The following is a 21,290-nucleotide window of genomic DNA, read 5'->3' as shown; positions in this document are numbered from 1 at the left end:
CTTTTCTTCATCTGATGAGAGAACTGAAAAACAGAGGTTTCTACAGCACAATGATCTTCCTGCCGTGGGACAGGTTTTTGTATCAAATACTTTGAACAGGCTGAAATTATGTGTAATTAATGACTGCATAAGCTGGCCTTGTGCTAGAAGGCCATATGTTCACTTATGTAGACATGGTGAAGGCAGGCAAACAGCATCTGCAGTGCTTCTGGATCTGTCTCAGGCCTGCTTACTCACTGCAGAGCACTGGATGAGGAAGGCAGCCCCGGTGCCAGCCACCTGAAGTAGCGCTGATGTTCTCTGATGATTCATGAATAGATACAACAATATGTGAATATTCATGGCCCATTGCTGCCAGCAGCATTTTGGCCTTATGAGTCCTCAACCCGTCTGCTGGTCAGAAGCACCTCATCTGTAGATGGTCTGCATCCTCGTGTAAAGGCTTGAGCATGCAGACCAGCCTCTGTATGTGGCATTGGCATGGCAGGTAATGTATAAGAAAGAACTTATCCTTACAGAAACAAGGGATCCACTCATTCTAAAGACGAATGCCAGCACATACATGTACCTCTGTCTGAGAAGGGATAGAGGGGTATGCTTTATATAGCTTCTATATTCCACTTGTGTATTCCACATGAACTCCACAAATGAGCTTTTCTGATCAATTGCGACAAAAATTGGAGTGGTTTTAGTTGAGATTTTAGTATTGCTGTGGGTTTAGTCCTTAATTTGGTTATGTGCCCTTGTGCTGAAGCACATTTGTTAAACTTTCTGGTGTACTTTGGGTTCTTTCAATATCTTGAATTCCACTTGAATGCCTTCGAAAGGATTTGCACAACGTATGCCTTTTCTGGGAGTACAGGCAATAGCCACAGTCTGAAACAAGCGTGTGGTGTTCTGGACTTGACATCCACGTCGTTATCCCGCAAGTTGGTACGCTCTGTGCTGTTACGCAAGGTTATCTTGTGTCAGAATAATAAAACCTGAATGCACTAAAAGGCTGATAAGCCTGCCACGAAGGATCACATTGTTCATGTTCTTCTGACTTAACATAACACCTGTTGTTTCACTGGTTGGTGCTGGTAGGGTTGTATGCCTAGTAGTGAAAAATGTAACAAATAAATAAATTAAAAAGGCATCTTTAAAGCAGTTCAGATCCTAGCCTTAGCAGTTTGAATTTAATAGTGTCTCTGAGCCACTCTTACACAAAAGGACTGAGAAAGCAAAGCTGTTTTGAATTTCTGCATTTTAAAAAAGGACAAAGCCACTTTTCACTAATACTGCTTATAGCCTTGAAGGACCAAACATGAAAACAAGTGCTCCTTCTGTTGGCAGGTGGGAAGTTTGATCCCTTAAAATGTAGAATAAAAATAATGAAGTACGCAGGCGTGGGGATTCAGGGGGTCGCCTGCAAGGAGGGGGAAGAGACGAGGTCCCCGCAGCTGCTGGCAGCGCTCGTGCACAAGCCATCAGCCTGCTCCCAATGGCCTGGCGTGCATGGGGGGAGAGGGGAAGTTCAGCCCTGGTGCTGTGGCTCGGCACAATGATCCCCTTTCTGGGTGCCGGGGTCACAGCTGCTGTCTGGGGATTAGGCACAGAAGCGCTCTTCTTTTCGGGAGAGCAAGGTTTCCTGGAGGATTAAGTAGGGGCTGGAAGCAGGGGGAGCTATCTGGGAGGGAGACAAAGGAAGGCAGCCAGCAGCACGGGCAGGCCACGGCCCTCGGGGGAGGAAGGCCGTCAACAAGAAAACAACTGCTGGTAGTTGCTGCTTTGGTGGGAGAGAGTCCAGTTTGGGGTCCTGAGGTGGTCTCATCGAGGGGAGAAGCCCACCATGGGTTGTGCACAGCTGCTGGCTTACAGGACTTGGAGTGTCATGTGGGAGGGGCTGCTTCCCCAAAGTCGCTTCTTTGCTCACCACTTCATGTTCATTTTAGTCACTAATTTATAATTCAGAAATAGTGATCAGTGTGGTAACCAGATCCCCATGTCAAGGTACTTTTGCACACACCATCTGCTCTGCTTTTTGTATTCTCCTTGGGGTTAGAGTGCTGTCAACATGTCTTCTGCATCTGATGCATCTTCTGCATCTGGTGCAGCTCCCTTCCCTCTTCCCTTCTCTCTTCCCTTCCCTCTTCCCTTCCCTCTCCTCTCCTGCTATTTCACCTCTTGGATGCACACATTCCCTGGAAAGTATCAAGAATAATCCTTCTACCCACGTATAATGTGCCAGCACCCCTATTTTGTGTGGGAAGATCTTCTATATTTGAAGCCAGGGCCATCTGCTTAGTTTCAAAAAAATAAAAATAATAAATAATAATAAAAAAAAATCCCCATAAGGTTTCTTGCAGTTTTCTGCAAGGGCAGTGGCCACAGTTCTTCTGTATAACTTGAAAAGGAAAATCCAAGTCATCCTATAGTAATAATATTTGAAGCTTATCTCCTATTTATCACTTATCTCAGAAGTTGAGACTCATTTCACTTACTGGATCAAATTTCCCACAGTTGCCATATGCTGGTTACTTCTTTTTAGTGGCTTCACAATCCACTAATGCTTTTTATAATCTGAAACAAATGGGCACTGCACATAATGTAGCACAGGGGAGGTGGAGGCAGAGGAGGCTGACAATGAGTGCATTCAAATTATGTGAAAATGTAAGTGGGGAAAATATGACTGTGTCAGTAGAACTTGTCGGGGGGGGGGGGTGAAGGAATATCATGTAATAGCAAATCATTGGTATTTTGAAGGCAAAAGAATAAAACTTCTTAAAAGAAGCAGGATTCCAGAAAGACTCTAATGAGTAAGTATTTGGTAATTACCAGTGTTTAAATGTAATGTCATAGTCTCTAGCTGTCATCCCTGCTGCATGGGTATTTCCTAAGCGCAGGATGACTCTTAACCATCTCACTTTTAAACCATATTTCCAGTTGCCTCTGGATCTGTTAAATCCTCTCTTAAAAAAAAAAAAAAAAAAAAAAAAAAAAAAAAAAAAAAAAAAAAGGAGCATTATAGAATAAACTGATAAGATTAAAATATACTGCTGTTCTAGCTGAAAGTGGTTCATGTTTCTGAGAATATATGCATAATATGCATAAATATATGGTAAGCAATACAAAATCTATTGTTAAAAGAAAATTGACAAAAGCTTAGTAAAGGTGTAAGGTAGAAACACAACCTGTGTTGCTCACTTGAGTCCCTGGTCTATAATTTTCTTAGAACAAAATGCCAAAGAGTACTCCCTTGCCAAGGAGGAACTGAAGCAACTTCAATATTGTTTTGAATTACCAGTTCTTACTGTGAAGAGTACTGTTCCCTGTCTGCATCTGGAGAATGGAATAGGGATCTAACTAGAATGAAAAGCTTAGGAAACTTTCATAAAGCTTTAAGATTAATACATGAAAGAAAGAAATGGCTTATCTAAAAATCCAGAGAAGCGTTACTGAAATGTTCCTTGGGCATAACCTAACGTGGCTTTCCTGTTTCTGAAAGGTACAGCACACACAAATGGTAGCCTACTTTTTTTGTTCAGATAATTTGGTGTGTTTGAAGATACTTGTTGGATCTAATTCACCTCTGTAACCTAGAGAGTTCATCTAGAAATATAGGCACATACTGTGAAAGATAAATAAAGTGGGTTCAGTGCTTGTCAAAGAAAATTTTCTGTACTAGTTTATGCATTAGAAAGGATAATACACCTGTTCAACATTTGTGGAGTGTCTCAATAAACACGAAAAAGGCAGTCTGTTTAGTTTATGTGCTTCATTTTGCAAGACAGTGCTTTAGTGGTAGGTTTCCTAGCAAAAACATGCTTTCTCTTCTATTCTCACATTCACATCAACAATTCTGTATAGCAACAAAAGGTTAAAATTCAATCTGAAATGTGGTGCAAAGAAGAGATGGAGGCAGAAATTCCTTCTATAACACCTACTGTAGAGAGAGAGAACTTCTTCCCCCACGTCTCTAAATTTAAGGTATACACCTGCACCAAGAAGCAAAGGCTTTTCAGAAAAGAAAATGACAAGTTGGGTAGTAGAAATTACAAATGTTTTAGGACGGAAATAGCTGCTTTTATGTCTTCTCTCTGTGTAGCTGTTCTGACTATCTGCTCAGCTTTCAGTGTGCAATTTACTTTTTTTCTGTAGGATTGCAGGGGGCTTATTTGCAGAGGATATTTGTAACGGTGCTTCAGCTCATAGAGGTGAAGAGTAGGGACCCTATATGTATTGGTAATAGGTATTTTGTGTCCCGAGGAAAAATCTTGAACAATAGCTACCATTTTGGAGCAGCATGTCTAACACTTCATCAGGTGATTCAAAACTGTGGGAGAATTACATATGACTTTAGTTCTGTAGGGCATCTCACTTGTTTGATTGCTCTATCTTGGATTAATGTTTTTTTTGTGTGTGTGTTTGTTTTGTAGGAAGTCCCAAACCCTTTTTCTTTGAAACATTTAGCAGACATGAAATTTTATCAGCATCCGTCGTGATGTGACATTACAAATATATTGTAGGTAGGAAATAAAGAGGAGTATGACTTTGGGAGAGAGAAGGATTTCTGTGCTCTTAAGCATGCAGGCACTCGAGTCTTTCTGGAGTTGATACACTTCAGAGCTACATATCTGTGAGGAAGCCTCCCTATAGTTGGGCACAGGATATTCCTCCCCTCCCCAGTGTGGGATCAGCCCCTGCAGTACGCCTGGGACCTGTGAAACTGCCTAGGAACTTGGCTTGAGCTCTGCCCAGCCCTGTGTAGGATGAAATGTGAGGAAGCACTTCCTTCTCTTCCTCACCCTGCTCCATGCCAACTCGCATCGTTATCCCTGCAGTCCTTCAGACACCTGTAAGCCTGTGCCACAACATCTAAAATTCACGTCAGTAGTGAGCACGACTAAGCCAGAAGAGATAGAGTTATCGTCAGCACTATGGTACGCAGCCAGCAGCATAGGGCTTGCCTTGGTCTTGATGTGATTGGTGGCCCAGCTCCAGTACTTGGTGTTCCCAGCTCTTCAGCCTTGATTTTAAGGGGGTCTGCTATTCTATGGGGGTCTAGTCCTTTATCCTGGGACAGCCGTGAGAGCCCAGGGTGCTGTAACATATGGGTATGTGTCTGACTGAGAGCTGGGGAATCTTACATTTAGAGCAGAAATTTCAGACTCGCAAACTTCTACCATAGCCTGAAGATCATCTCTGCCTTAACTTGATACCTTCAGCCAGATTCCCCCCATGAGGGAAGTGTTTAGAAAGCAGTAAAATTAGTAACAATCCAGGAAGACAATTTTGCTAGGCTGAGTTAAAAGGACAGGAAGGGAAACGTGAGGGACTCATCCCACTTTGTAGCAAATCAATCTCTTTTGGAGTGCCAGTAGTTTGGGGGGTTGTTTTTGTGAGATTAATATAGAAGAACAGAAACTATTTCTGCCTGGAGGAGCAGGCATAGCATGTCCTGAACATTTTCTGTGGCTTTCTCTTCTCACTGCAAGCTGAAGCGTGAAGCATATTCTGAGATACTTGTATGTTGTTCGCTTGCACAGAAGAAAATAGCAGTAGGTGGGATACTGGAAAAGTTAATAACACTTACTCAATGTCGAGGTGATAAGATAGTTTTGTTTCTGCAAGATAGTGACTCATGATGTCAAAATGAATGCAGTAAGTGTGTTTTTTATTTTAGCTTAGATATCGTACCTGTTGAGGTCTGAGAAAAAACAATGAACCTTTGGTAGGAGTAGTGTCAAGGTTCAATACCCTGCAGTGATCTGACCTGTAAAAACATGTCACATCACAAGAGAATACAGAGCGCCCTTTCTGGGGCTTTCTGAAAGGAAGAGTAGTGCCATTGTTTGTGGGGTGCTGTCTGGTGCCAGCGTGCCACGGCGGATGGCGGGATGTGCAGTATATTTATTATTTGTCTGAATCTCTTGAATATGAAAAATAACTGGAATTTGAGAATGTGTACTTGATGGGCAAAGTATTGTGATTGAGCCTCCTTGGGGCACTTGCAACATAAAATATGCTGTTTTACCCTGCTCTGTCTCTTTTTACTTCCTTCCTTCTCTTCACCCCAGCTGTCCTGATGAGAAGTTCCACAAGTGAGATTTAATATCTTATTGTCATTGGAGGGTTTTTTTCTTAGTCTTCTCTTTTCTGGATCTAAATTCAGTTATGTGACTATTTTACCTAAGGTTTCAGTTGATACACCCTCTCCCCAAGAAGCCTAAAATCTCATTTCTGAGTTCACTGGACCTTTTCAGTGGACACTTCTCTTGCTGCCTTTTTGTGACCTGTAAGAATTGTCATGGTGCAAATACCTCCATTTGTAAATGGAGCTGAAAATATTTTATTTAACTCTGTGCCACGCTGTCATGGCAGTCAATTGAACAACACTTCCAGAGGACCTATCTCAAAAAGAGTTCTTGCAAAGTAAAGCTCTGCTCATCCTTTTATGAGAGAGAAAACCCATTTCCACTTTGGTCTTTAATTCCTCTGTCTCCTGCAAAGGTTACTTTATTACTCTGTTAATAGCTAAAAAAAGGCCTCGGAAATCCATCAGAAATCCTTTCTCTTTTTGTTTTGCATAAGACCTTTCTGTGGTGGCATGAGGAGGTCTTGTCCACTTTTTTTATACCAAGTTATGAATTTTCTTAAAGCTTGGAAAAACGTGTGTCCAGCATTTAGAGACAATTCAGAGGTGGTAGTAGAGAAACGCTGTCAAATAATGTGCAGTATTCTTCAATCAGATTTATTTAACCCCTTGGATCAGAAAATCATCATCAACACACTTGTGCCCCCGAGTGCAGCAACAATATTGTTGAAGTGAATGTGCGTCTATGAGAGATGATGAAAAAGCTTACCAAAGGGAAAAGCACCAGGAACTCTTTGTTTATGGCGGAAATAAACTGAAACACCCCTCCTACACTAGGTGATGCAAAAGCCACTGGGCTGGCACCCAACGGGAGGAAGCATGGCACTGCAGGGACCACTTGGCATGTGGACAGGTACAAATAGATGCTTGAAAGAGATCTGCTCGTGTGCAGACTGTTGAGTATCTTGAGCCTTACCACGAAGGGAAACAAGGAGTGGAGATGGATCCTAATCCTCAGGAAAACCTCCTGAGGAACAGGAGATTCTGAACAAAGAAGGCATTTCTTCTGTGAGATGCTTTCTAAAGGCTGCATCACAGGCTTCATAGGCTTTTTTTCTGAACAGTTTTTAGATCTACCTCACTTGCAAGATGCCTGGGATCTCATTGGCATTCTGATTTTCTGCTCTATTCTCATGCTGTTAAGGAGCGTGATTTTTGTTCTTAGCTGTGCCGCATATAGAAGATTACATAAATACCTTGGAATTTTTTTTTTTTTTTTTTTTTTTTTTTTTTTAATGACCATGTAATCTGTAATCTTAAGTCTTCCTCCTGGAGAAAATTCTGTTTTACATAGGAGAGGAGGGAGGCAGCCATGCTTCTTCATTCCCAAGAAAGCCACCAACCGGCTGCCTAATTACCCAGCTGTGCTAATGAGCCATCCCAGCCAGACACACAGAGCTGAGGTGGATCTGTTCCCCTGGTAGTTGTCTCCCAAGGATGTTTTGATATAGAAGTGCTTTGCCCTGTGCTGAATTAGAGTCATTTCCATCTCCTTCCCCCCTGCCCTGCTTCTCCTGGTAGATAGGTTTTCAATTTCTAATTTGAAGCCGTTTCATAAAGGGGTTTGTGTCTGAGATTTAGGTCTGCTCTTCATAACCCTCAAGTTAAGCCAAAGGGTAACCCCAGGAGAGGGGTGGCTTTTTTTTTCTCCCTGCAGTATAGCAGTTTAATTTGTCGTAGAAAAATGGTATTTTCAGCAGCATGCCTGTGGTACAAGGGAAATTGAGCTGTGGGTATAGGAGCCTACGTGGCTTTGTACTGGGCTGTGTGAATGTCTTTTAGCTTGGAAATCCTCCATGGTGGGGTCTGCCCCAATGCTTGGGGCACCTCCAGTGTGTACTTTGGTGAAAGCACAGCACGGAGCTGATGTTGTTCTTTGCTACGTTGAAAGAGTGGCCTTCTTTTATTGTTGTTGGGGTTTTTTGTTTGTTTGTTTGTTTTCTGAAATGTATCAAATAATATAATTTGCTAAAAAGATTTTATCGGCTGCACTTCCTTCTTTTCAGAAAGAGTGAAAATTTGTTAAATATGCTTGCAAACCAGGAGAGAGGGAGGGATTAAAACTTCAAACAGCACTGCTAAAAACAGCCTGGGCTGCTTTTGTTTAGACTTTCAAAACGCAGCAGCTTAATGCCTCCATTGTACGGCGGGGGAAATATGCTAATTCGAAGCACATTTCCCATCAGAAGCCCTTTCAGCCGTGTCATCGCCGAGATATGAAGGATGATAAAAGCGGGGGGCAAGGGGAGGCCCCGCATTACGGGCGTGCGGCCGTGCCCCATTGTGCGCGGGGCTGAATGGGGCTGACGAGCCCGGTCACCCGTGAAGCCCCCTGGCCCGGGGGCCGGGTGGGTTCCCATGGGCGCCCGCTGCCCCCTGCCCTGCTGGGACCCCCCCGCTGGGGCAGCCTCACCTCCTCAGCCCAGCCTGTCTGCATGAAGAGAAAAGCGAGCATCGGTGTTTGGCGTGTATTAAAAATCTATAAGCACTGCTCTTTTTAAACACTTTGTGGTATATATATAACTAAAAGCTTAGCTTTTCCTTTTTCTTCCTCCCTAGAGTCATTAAGAGAGCTTTCAATTGTGGGTTTGGGCTCAGGTGTCTGACCCTCTTGGTTTGGAGCTGGGGAGATGCTCAGCTTACCCAAGAAGACTAAATTAGTTTTTCTAACAGGAGCTGCTGTTATTTTAATGTAGAGAATTTGGGATTAAACAATCTCGAGGTTCTGGTAATGTTGCTATGATATTTGCTTGGAAACGGTTTGAAATGGCAATGAGATTTTTAGCTCTAGCTGTTTGTTTGGCTCTATAAACCTGCCGTATACTAATGGTGAATTAAACCAAGAAAATGGGCTTTTGATTGCATTTGCAATCTGGTGATGTTCCATCTGCAATAGAAATAGATGCTATGATCAAAGAAACAATTAGTTTAAATACTGCTGAGGACCATGGCTGAAATTATTTCCTTAGAAATACTTTTAAAGTGGAGGTTGGTCTTCAGTTTCTTAGCTATATTGCTAAACTTATGAACAGGCAGATGGGACTGGTTGGTTTTGGTTAGGCTTAAGAAGCTGAGATCTTCTGCAGCCTGTGGGAAAGCCTGTGAACTGCAGTGAGGGGGAGACCTCTGTCCCTGTTGAGCAACCTGCCTTCAGTCACCTTCAGGACAGTGGGTACACGCTTGCCAGAGTACATTTTCTGATACAGAAACACAGTTTCTCCTGCAGACCAAAGAGAACATCTTAGCCAGAGGCCTGTCTGTTGTTTCTGCCTTGTGCTTTTCTCCTTTTTTTTCAAGTATTTTTTTTTCTGTATAGCCATCCCTTTTCTATTTGGCAGGTCCCTTAGCTCCATCCTTTTCCTCTCCAAATGGCGCAGAGCAGTGGAGCAGATGATGGCACTTTGGGAGTCAGGAGTGGTGATGAGAGATGTATGATGTGTCTATAGTACTACTGAGAGCAAAAATACTCAAGTGCTGCTTTGTATTGCTAATGCAAGGGTCTCCAGAGAAGACACATGATGATGATGCTTAGTGTTTACACTTGGGAAGCTCTGAGTGCAAGAGGGACCATTACAAATGTGCTGAAACCTAGAGAACAGAAATAAAGTGGGATGGGAATGACGTGAGGAACAGGTCGAGAAAACTAGATGCTAAATGAATTTCACTCTGACTCATGACAAAGTGCCGAAATTATGTCGTTGAGCTGCTTAACCAAATGAATGTTGTGTTTGGAAAGAAACTGGAAAGCAGGGATGTGACTAGGTAGTGTCAGGGCAGAGTCTCTCAGAAGAGGGTCTGGGTGGTTTTTGGAAGGGCCCAGTGTAGCAGGACCTGAGGATCCAGAGTCAGGGATCCAGCCCCAGCTCATTTTGGAGGAGCTGCTCCTCTGTGGGCTGCTGATGGAGCCTGGCCATGTGAGGCCACCACTGGCCTTTGTGTCAGCCCAGCTTTGTGTCAAGCTTTGAAACATCCCAAGGCTGTGGAAAATGTCTGTGCCATAGGGCAGCTCCACCGCTAGGCCACCCGGAGGCCCCCAGCTCACCATGCCTAAAAATGAGGGGAGACAAAGTGTTGGAAATGTATACTGTGGGGAATAATCCTGCCTTGGCAAAGGGATTTTGCTTGACAGCTCTCTGGGAATTCAGGCTGAGAGCTGCTACTTTGTCCTTAACTCACCCTATAGCGCTTTTGTCTCAGAGCCCGCTTTGTATGCAGGATCACCCACCACCAAGATTCAGCAAAATGGAGGCGTGACATGATCCAGACGGAGCCCCAAACGCTCCTTGTTGGCAGGTTAAGTCCTGTGCTGTTTATGAGGTGGAGGGTGGGTGTTTTTTTCATTTCACCGAGCTCCCTGAGTGCACACTTAACTTTCTGAGCGCGCCAGTGAAAGCCCTGTTAAACACTTCAGGGGCTGCCGTTTGTTGCCCACCAGCGGCCGTCTCGAAGGCTTTGTGGAGTGCAGAAAGAGCCCTGGCGTTATACATGACCGGGCTCCCAATTTGGGGCCGCTAAAAGAGGGGATTGGGAAAGCTGGGCTGGTTGGGGTTGCCTGGCACATATTTAGCGGATGAGTTAATTGGACACCCTCAAAGTGGAACTTGTTAATGTCCTGCCGCTCTCTTAATGAGGATATCTGCACTCGCAAAGAGTGCGGGGATTAATTGGGAAGCCTTTAGTTGGCGTCTTAACCGAGGGCTTCATGACCAGTGTCTTGTATGAGAACAGAAGATATATTTGCAATTCAACAGGCTGTCCATGGCCACAAAACATAACCAGGCCAGGATCCTTCCCAAAGTACATTTTAATTGCATTGGAATGGGAATTTTCAGTAGCAGCAACACAGATATGGTAGGTGACTTACAAGATGCTGAAACTTTAGACACTGAATACCTCGTACCAGACATTACATCGATGCTTTCTTTTACATCAACATTTTGACTGCTGGATTAGGTGCGTTTTTCTAAAACATTGATGTGTGACTGCCCAATAATCCATGAGTGTCTTGGAGTGAGGAGTGGCTGAGACCAGTGTTGGTGGGGCCAGTCTCAGCCCGGGATGCTGAGGTGAGCATGTGGTGGGGGCTCTCAGTCAGTGCTCTCACCTTATGGCTCAGCTCTGCCACAAACTCTGGTCTGACTTGGGATCACACAGTCCTCTCTGCCTGGAGCAAGAGAGGCAAAGAAGTCCTACACGGGGGGAGCAGGGACCTCCATTGGTGCTCTCCAGCCTTTCTCTGGAAGAGACTGGGGAAAAGCCTCCTTCATGGCTCTGTAAATTAATTTTTGCTCTTCATTGTGGTTCTAATGATAGTGATAAGGTTTTCTGCTCAACAGAAATGTGCTTTCTTTATGCATGTATTTATACACATACATATGGTTTCTACATACACACATATCCATATGAATCCTGCATGCTACCCCTCAGGAAATTCAGGAGGCATCTTTACCCCTGTCTCTCCCCACACCCCTCCAATGTGGGGTATGTTTTATAATGAGTGCCTCTGTTTCTTTTTGGGGAGCAGGCGGGTTTTGTGCGCCTTTATACTTCTCTGCTTTTTCCACGCTTTGTGAAAAGACTGGACTGAGGCCAAGACTGAAGAACAAAACGAGCACTGAATAGATGAGAGATTGTAGGTGGGATGCTGAAGTCTATGCAAAGAGTGGGAGGGCAATTTTCAAAATCAGAACTGGATGTAAAGTTAACACAGGATTGTCTGATGAAATCCAACTTTGTGGAGCAGAAGAATAAGTTTGTGTCAAGGCTGAACTCAGTGAAGTTTCAATTTATTTATAGATAGTGGGGAAAGAAATCAACTCATAGCCTCCCAATACTGATTCTGTTGCAAAGTTTTGTGTTTTGAGACTAAGCAGTTCGTTAGCGGGAATGTGTTATAATGATACCTATGCTACCTTCTACAGCTCCAATAGAAATAGCTCTCTTACGTGCACAAGAGACATTAATGTAGGTATGGTAGCAAGTGTGACTTAAACATCTATGATGCTATTTCAGTATGTCCAAGTATTAACGACTTCTCATTAGTCTTCTGAGATGGCAGCAGGATTTGACAACAGTACTGGAGGAAAGGGTTCACAGCAAAAGAGGAGTAGGTTGGATTGTCCTTTTAGTCACAGAATTAAGGGGGTGAAGACAAAGGATGCGAGTGTATCAGTTTCCTGCTGCACTGCAGCATTCCAGCTGCTGAATGCATGGCTCAAGGCAGAGGGATAAAGAAGCAGAAATGACAGCTGAGAACCCCCCCCCTCTGTTGTGAAGGTGACAGAGAGCACAAAAAAGGTGAGATGTGTGCCAAAATAAAGAACCTAGCCCTTAAAGTGATGGAGGAATCATAAAAGTGTTTGAAGCACTGGTGAAGGGCTTCATATATTAGTTATGTATGTGAAGATGTTGCTGCTGCATGAATGGAAAATATATGTATGATCAAATAACTCAATGCCTGGGTTTGCTGCCTAATTTTAAATTTAAAGCATTTGAAACCTGCCATACATTACACTTGTAGGGAGCTCTGCATGCTGCCATGAAATTGTTGAGCTGGAGGAGAAGCTGAGGATGACTGTCAGGGCTGGTGCTCTGAATGGTGCATGCTGAATGAAAGCTGCTTCTGAAAGAAATATTGGGTTGTCTTTTGCTTTTGTTTTTTTCATAGTCTTTGTCATCCCCAGGTGGTGTCTGCTAAATCCTGGGAATGCGTGAGAGTAAGGATGTGACTGCGCTTGTTTTCACTGTTTGAAGGATGTGAGTGACTATGAGGTGATACCTGCCCAGCCTTTAATACGATTTGAATGTCTATTACAGAAGGCAGTATGTGCAGCCAGAGTCTCTCATCTCTTCAGAATATCCATTACATTTCTGTCTATGGGTTTTAAAAGTCCCATAGGAGAGAAGATTTCATTGCTTCCTTTAGAGGCTTGTTTGATGTCAGGAAGTTTGCCTGAAATTTAGTCAGAGTTTTCCCTTTCAACTGCATCCTCTTTTAATTATGTTAAAGTGGTTTTTCCCTTCTTAATATTTATTTCTATTCTGTGTATGGAGGATTTTCCTAGTTTCTCTTATTTCTTCACTGAACTGTTTCTACATTTCTGTGCTCTACCAGCTGTTGTGTAAATGGGCTCCAGTTTGTCAGCATGGTTCTGGCTCTGGCTCAACAAGAGCTTGATGCTGTTCTAGGCACTTGTGCACCAGAGGAGTGCAGGAGGTGATGTTACTTCCAGGTTAATTTCAAATGTAGCCTTTTTTATTTCTATTGCTTTTCCCCAAAAGTCTTCAGTGTGGTTGAGATTCCCATGTTCTATCTCTCAGGGTTCTGAATTATTTTTTTCCAGGCTGTTTTCAAATGACTACAGTTCTTACTCACCCCCATTCTTCTTCCCCTCCCCCCCACCCAAAAAAAAAAAAAAAAAAAAAAAAAGTGTTTTAAAGCCATTGCTTTGGATAAAGAAATAATAACTAGCAAATATATATCATTTTTTAAATTACTTACATGTTATTGCCTGCCTCTCATAAGCAGAAATGGATTTTCCAGCTGCTTATAAGAACATCATCTACTTTTGCTTTCGTTTTGACCTTGATTATAGCTCTTTGGGCTTTTGTCTTTGGTAGCTTTCACATCTCTGCCATTTGATTATTTTTTGAGACTAGGTCTTGAGACTGTCCAAGGCTTAGCTACTGGAAAAGCTATTTAGAACCACCTATTCAGTCTTTAAGGTATTCTTTTTTTCCTTTATGTTCCAAATAAAGCCATCCATCTGCATTCTGGTTCAGGCCGTTTCCTGCCTATGATTCTCCCCAGTGATGATGATTGCAATGGGCCAAAGCTGCAGTCCAGCTGGAAGCTAGCAGGCCAGCCAGAGAAATGCATGAAACCCAACAACTGAACAACATCTCCTTTGCCTGCTTGCTTGCTGCCAGGCGTTTAGCTTGGCAGCAGTCATTGCCATCTTCACGTGGCTTCATGAAAGGGGTCACAGGACTGGCACCTTCACACTGTTAAGCTCTACTCATCTTCCTGGAGCACCTGCATTAGTGAATTCAGCATTTCCTTAGGTTGCAGGGATAACTACTCTCCAGGTTTAAGTCTTCAGTTTTGCCCCTGCACAGAAATCCAAGACTGAGATCCCTAAACTGCAGTGCAGGCTCATATTTTTTTAATAGTCTGTATTTTGTGATGTGGTAAAAGTGCAGTTTTTTTCCACCATTATTTGTTCATGAGATCACTAATTAGGATTTCATTTTCCTAGTAATCTAATATGTCTGAAGAATGGGTCCCAGACTTTTTTTTAAAAAAGTAGTTGCCAGGTACTTGACTGCTGCACAACTAAAAGCCTGTTTTCATGCTTTAATTTCATCCACATGGAAAATTTGCTGGCTTTTGCATGAGCATTCAGAGTGGATTTTATACTCAAGCCTAGGTAACTGCTCTAAAACAGGTCTGACTGTGAGCAGTTATACTGAGATGCACCAAGTGGCTGTATGTGTATTTGTTCCTTCTCTTGAATATTTTTACATATTTTCTAAAACATGCACACTACAAGTGTCTTTAAAATTAGTTGTTTGGAATACGTCACTGTGGTCTGAGGAACAGCCTCTGAATTTTAACTTCAGAATCTCAAATCTCATAGGATGGTCTAAAATTGTTCTTGAACTATCTGGGAACACTCTTTATTACAGCTCTGTGAAGGTTTTGTAGAAATGGCAAAAATGTGCTTAAACCTAAAGAATTTTCCCTAGCTTATGATAGAGTTCTTTAGCCTTCAGGAATGTAAACTAGATTCAGTGACATTAAAGATAGATGTTTGACAGAATTGACACATGAATGGAATTGGATTTTTAATATCATTTTAACACATGCAATTGTAGTGCTTTACTTGACTGAGCAAAATGATTAAATGTGTTTTTTTTATTTTTTATTTTTTATTTTAAGCTAGGTAAAATAGATTAAAACCTCTTTAATGCTATTTTGTAGTGAGCGTCACTTGGTCTGCAGTGCCTTCTCATATTTTGCTCCATTGCTGTTCTTCATGGGGTCTGGCTGTACGTTTTAGCTGTGTTGTCTGTCAGGATTCTGAATTACTTTCCCCAAGTCTGAATGATTTTCCCCAAGGACATGTGCTTTAGCAGCAGAATCCCTTGCTGCTCTGCCCTTCTCCTCATTTTCGTTTTTATTTTGGTCTGCAAACAAAATGCTGGGCTGAACTCCTAAAATGTAACTAGCCATCTTTCCTGGTCACTGGTTATCTAAATCAGCCTGGTTGGTACAGCAGGTTTTTGCTAAGTATTAGTCTTCTCAGTCTTCAAAGGTTTTTTGTTTTGTTTTGTTTGTTTGTTTGTTTGTCTTTGTTATTTTCCACCTTTGTGTCATTGTCTTTTGCCATTTGTCATAGGCATAAGACTTGATGTCTCCCGGTTTGATCATGCATTATGAGAATGATATATCTGATTTGGAGAGGGGGTGATGGAGGAGAGAACTTGCTGAGATTAACATGTGATGTGCAAGATCCACACTTGTGTTAGCACTGGAGGAAATAGCCTATGGTTTGTTCTATCTGCTGTGCTTACCAATGGGGGGACAAGGAGTAAGATTAAGAAATTACTTAAGATGATAAGTACATAAAACCCATCATACATTCCAGCAACCTGGAAAGCAGTAAACAGTGGGGGAGAACAGTGCAATCATGCATCACTTAGAGCTTTTAGAGGATGATTTAGTAGAATTAATGCCTCTGAATAGTTTAGGTTGATGGCCTCTGAAGTCTTCATTTCAGGGTCTCCAGGAGTTTTGGTACCATGCTCTTACTTTTGTATTGCTAGTTTGGTGAAGGGATTATCCTAGGAGAAAGTAGGGGAAAATATTCTCCTGGCTTCTTAGTTCTGTCATGCTTAAAAAGTCCTGAGCCTGCCCAACAAAATCTGCTTGGCAGAGGGAAAGCATGCAGTTGTTTGAAGGAGTAGGTGTCACTGACCGAGAGAAAGGGGTTTGGTAAAGGGTTTCTTCCAAGGACAGAACGAAAGATTCATTGAATGTACTTTCTGCTTAAAGAAAGGAAGTTCCAGGTGACAGTTGTGTTTTCTGTGCATTTATACTACTTTGGAATATTAATGTTAGAGCTATCAGATTATTTTCTGAACAGGGTTTTTGTAACTCGGGGCAGTCAGAAGTGAGGTTTCAATCCTTTAATTGTTTTACCTTCCAAAGTGAGTGAAGGTCATTAACAACCCAAGGTGTAGCCTGTCACAGCTGTGAGCTTCCAGAAGCACAGACTGAATGATGAGAAGTTCCAAGAAAGGAATTTCAGTGTCAGGAGCAGTCAATTGCTTTGACCAATGGCTAAAATCAATGTGACTTTCAGCAAGTAGGGTGTGTTTGCTATGTATTTTCAATCTTACTGATGGTAAATGGTAGAAAGAAACACACTTTATAGAAGGTTTACTTTGCATAATCGTTATCCCAAATTCTTTTTCCTTGCTGACTGCAGAATTTGAAAAACATTTAGTAATGGTTAAAGCAACACAGGAAACAAGTCACCTATGTTTTCACCATTCAGGTGCTTCCTTGAAGGAGCATGTTTGCATTACATGGTCTCGTTGGGGCAGGGATTTTAGTGTCTATGGGCTGATCTGTGTGTGTTATAGCAGGCTGGCGAAATAAGCCTTGCACAGGGGGGTGAGGTTTCTGCTGGGGCTGCTGATTTGATTACCTGCAAGAGCCTTGCACAAGGGTTCCTGTGGAAACTTCATCTTCTCTACAAATTAGCTTCATCCTGCTCATAAGACATTCTGCTGAGATGTGAGCTTCAAGCACAGACTCTTCCTGGACTTCAAGAAAGGTTTTTAGGTAAATGCCTAGCATCAAGTTTTGGTGCTGTGCTGTGAAGTCTTAGGATGGGTGAGGAGCACAAGACCTCTTGGCAATGGGGTTGGGGCATGATGTGCTTGTTACTTTGCTTTGGGCATTACTGTTCAGCTGCTGTTGTGGTGACACTGGTGAGGGAGGAGATTTGTGCACTGCTTTCCTGCAAATGAAGGGAACTTTCTCTAAAGGGTCTGAGTTTTTTTGTGCTTTTCACTAGACATCTATAGAAATAAAAATGCACAGCAAAATTGTGGGTGTAGTAACTTCAGTCAGAAAAGGCTGAATTGCAGCTACAAATCCTTGGCCTGCTTCCCTCTTCCCACTCTCCTGGTTGAATCCGCTATATGGAACATGCAGCGTGTAGGTTTTAACATCTTCAGCATTCGCTGAATCTTCTTGGCGCTTTTGCAGCCTGCAGGATCTGCCGCAGGGGCTCGAAAGTGCTGAAACCTGCCAGATTACAAAAAGCCCATCGCTCCTTGGTTGCACAGCCACCCTGTGCAGCGTGGCACGTCACAGGCCACTGAGACGAGCAGAGTGGTGGGCAAAGCTCATGAGCCTTAGTACTGTGCCTTGGATGTGTCGGCTTGGGATTTGGATGCTGAACAACACCCGTGTGCATGTTGGCTCCCCAGAGCAGGCTGGGGAACACCTGAGGTGGCCCTGTACGGAGCAGCATGGCCACGGCCTGGTTTTGCTTTGTGAAGAGCCAGTTTGGTGCCATGCCACGGGCAGTGCTGCATGGAGGGCAGCCATCGCACCCGGCCTTCACAGCGACAATGCGCTCGTTTCTGTGTGTAGCTTTAGGTCTCAAATGGCAGGCATCCTTTTATAACCCCAAGCTGTGTTTTTTTCAACATTTCGTCCTTTACAGTATTGCACGTACATTTTAGGTCACTTCAGCTTGTCTCCTTTCTGCCTGCTGTGATTTTTATGTGTTTTTTTTGTTTGTTTGTTTGTTTGTTTCCATTGTGCTCACGAGTCAGAGAAATAATTTAGATTTTCCTTACAGATACAGGCACCCTTGCTCGTATGCCTCTCCCCTACGTGCTTTTGCCTCGTTTAATCGGGACTCACTTAGCCAGGGGAGCAAACAAGCGGTGTCGACCCCTCGCCCCCCATCCCTCACAAGGGCAGGGGGCATGTGGAATAAATCAAAATGCGCGGCGTGGCGACAGGGTCCCACGGGAAAGCGAGCCCTGCGGCTGTGCTCCGGCCTGCGCTCCCCTCCAAGGCGACGGGGGGGGCTCCTTTCTTCCTCACCCTCCTCTCCCCTCCCCATCGCTCACCGCAGGGGAGCGGTTCCCCTATGCCAGGGAGCGGGGAAGGGGTGCAGGGGGCTCTCTTATAGCCGGGGCCGGCGGTGACGTACGGCGGAGCGGTGGCTGGCACGGTGCCGGGCGGGCCAGTGAGCGGAGCGAAATCGAAGCTGACAAGAGTCTGGGCGATGTGGAAGGGGCTGTGATCCACGGGAGGGAGAACAGAGGCGCTCCGTCACCGCCGCCCTCAATAGGAGACGGAAGGGAGCGCGAAAGGAGGCGAGGAGAAAGAGCCTGTGCCGGGGGGGCGGGGGGGCGGCATTTTTGGTGGATGGTATGAAGCCAGCCATGGAAACTGCAGCGGAGGAAAATGCAGAACAAAGCCAAGAGAAAAAAGGTACCCGGGGGTCGAACAATAGCCTGTTTAAATCCGTTCACTGAGGGCGCTGAGAGAGGTTCAGGCCAGTTGGGTCACTTTTCAGAAGGGCTCTCCAGAAACCCTTAGCGCATCTGCTGGCTCGGCAGCGCGGCGATGGAGCGGCGGTCTGTCCGTCTGTCTGAGCATACGGTTGCTCTGAGCCTTTCCTGAGCGGACCAGAAATGATTTTTTTCTGTAAAAGAAGTCTTGTCATTGCTGCGTCCTTGATAGGCTTTGGTGAATTTGGTTTGGAGGGAGCGTGTGGCTGTGTGTTTGTGTGTCCTTTTTGGAGCCGAAACCCGGCGTTTCCACCGAGACCTGCCGTGTAGTGGGGCTTGGCAGTGCGGGAGACCTCAGCTATAGAAACATCCAGGAGACTCCAGTATCACACTACCTTCCTCTAGCTAGCTTGTTGCCAAATACTACTCTTAATTTTAAATTCCTTTTCATTTTCTGTGGTGTTTTCTGGCATGTTTTGTTCATGTGGAGATCTGTCTGCTCTCTGGAAATGGAGAATAATGCCATGAGTTTCACAGTGTTAGGTTTCGGGATGTGTTTAACCACCAAGAATTGCTCTTTAATGGAGAAAACAAGCTGGTGGTAGCCGTTGTGCAGCAGGGAGGTGGCAGTGCATGGGAGAGGTGCTTTGCTCATCCCAGCGGTACAGGTGGTGCTTTTGGTCTGGAGGGCTCAACTTCAGGGGGTAGATGCAGCTACCCAAGGACCATTTTATTTCTGCATCATGTAATTCATGCCAAATAAATCTCTCCTCACAGAGTAGCAGGCTATTGTACAAGTCATAGCAACAAGCTTTTTGCTAAATAATACAAAATTATTAAAATCTCCACTGCCTTTTTACATGATTCATGCTATTCATGCTATGTTGTGTGCTGTTTGTAAGCAATTTGAGTATCTCATAGACATATGCAGCTGATACACAACTAATAGGTTTCACTGAGAAAATCGTTTCATTTATTGTTAAACAGTTTGGATACGAATGTAATAATAAATCTGATCCTGTCCGGTACCAGATTCTATTTTGCTGCTTTGAATCTGATCCCTCCTACACACTTTGTATAATTCAAACCTAGCTTCAGTTTCAAGTAAATGAAATTTGTCAAGTGATTAGACATAGTACTACATAATCCCTTAGGGATTTCACAAAAGGAGTTCCACTGATGAGAGATTAAACTCTGAAAGCCATTAGTGTATGTGGGCAGTAACCCACCTCGCTGCAGTTTTTGAGTAATTAATATACAAAATGTCCTAAATACCTTGGCTATTAAACCACCTGAAGCTCACAGATAATTCTTCAAAAATTACAGTGATTTCTTTTCTTATGACTGATGAGTTTCTTTTAAACTGTTAGAACTCATGACAATAAAAACCAAAGTTATCTTTATGTGTCAGCAGCTGTGCAAAACAAAATGTGTTGCTGAGAGTGTTTAGGATGAGTTTATAGTTTCTCTTTTTATTTTGGCAAGGGTGAAAGCACAACATGTAGAACAGTAAATCTGTTACCAAGTCAAGGTGTTTGATCTGTTGTTTTTGTAGGATGCAGCCTGGGGAATTTCCTATCTTAATTTCACCACCATTTCCTGGCTTTTCTGTGATAATTTCATACTTTGGCTATGTTACTTAGGTATGTTTATGTAACACTTTGGGGCTTTGTTCATGACAGTTCCTTAATTTCTGAAAGTAACACATGGTCTCCCACATTATGCTCTTTATTTCCATTCAGTTAACTTCCAAATATGTTTCACAGCGAATTAAAATGCAGAAAGCTGAAACAGTCAATTCTACTTTTAGTTTCCGTAGTAAAATAGCCCAGGTCCCCATGAGAAGTTACTGCCATGAAGTGCTTGCTGATGGAGGAGGTCTGCAGAGCTTTTGGGGGGCAGATGTTCCAGCATGCTGAGACTGCGTGGTCCAGCCGGGTTTCAGATGGGCTCAGCAGGCATCAGGTGCCTCAGGGAAATCGCAGGCTTATGCAAAAGGGCTTTTTCACCAGCAGCCCTTGTGGTGAAAAATGGGCTTTTTCTTTGTGTGGAGAAACTTCCTGGAAAATATTGTTGCTTTGTTTGGGTTTGCAAAACAGCAACTGACCTCTTCAAAAGGGGACCGGATCTCCTGATCGAAAGGTTTGCCAGGCTTGCAACAGCTCCTTTTTCCTCTTACATCACACCTGAGCTTACTGTAGTAACTGCCCTTTATGAAATGCACTAGGTCCAGTGGTTGCAAGGCAACTATGGCAGCTTGGAGCAATGGAAGAGCTGTCACACAATATTTTAACTCTTCCTTCCAGAAATGAATGGCCAAGTCCAAGGAGATGTTGTTATTGCTAAAACTGGGCAAGAAAAGATCCCGAGCACTTCGCGTTGGATATTCAGGTCCACATGCAGGGTGCTTTGCACTGCCAAATGCAAATACTTTGAGGAAATGAGGATACGATTGCATGCTATCTATGTAAACTCCTGTGCTCCAGAGGGAAACAGAGGGGAACAAAACCACCCAGGCACTGAGGTCTACTTTGGGTTCGAGCACCTCATACAATTTGCAACTGGAGAGAGGTGTCATGTAGGTACCAGTTTGTGTTTCCCATCCCTG

General features: G+C 43.6%; 1 protein-coding gene across 10 annotated transcripts in view; it reads left to right on the top strand.

Moving 5' to 3' along the window:
• The window catches only part of GPM6B (glycoprotein M6B), a 109,782-nt gene that overhangs the window by 56,679 nt on the left and 31,813 nt on the right, over positions 1 to 21,290 (top strand). Inside the window, exon 1 of one of the 10 annotated variants that reach the window (XM_068683291.1) lies at positions 2,780 to 2,798. The exons of 6 other annotated variants lie outside the window; for them this stretch is intronic. In XM_068683291.1, coding sequence (XP_068539392.1) covers positions 2,795 to 2,798 — 4 coding nt within the window. In that variant the 5' untranslated portion in view covers positions 2,780 to 2,794. Of the gene's footprint in view, positions 1 to 2,779; positions 2,799 to 18,435; positions 18,663 to 21,290 lie in introns of those variants that run through there. 3 more of the 10 variants (XM_068683261.1, XM_068683270.1, XM_068683285.1) reach the window with 3 other exon arrangements.

The sequence above is a fragment of the Anas acuta genome, chromosome 1 (genome assembly GCF_963932015.1).
Source record: "Anas acuta chromosome 1, bAnaAcu1.1, whole genome shotgun sequence".
Classification (NCBI taxonomy): Eukaryota; Metazoa; Chordata; class Aves; order Anseriformes; family Anatidae; genus Anas; species Anas acuta.
This window is presented reverse-complemented; position numbering and strand designations above follow the sequence as displayed.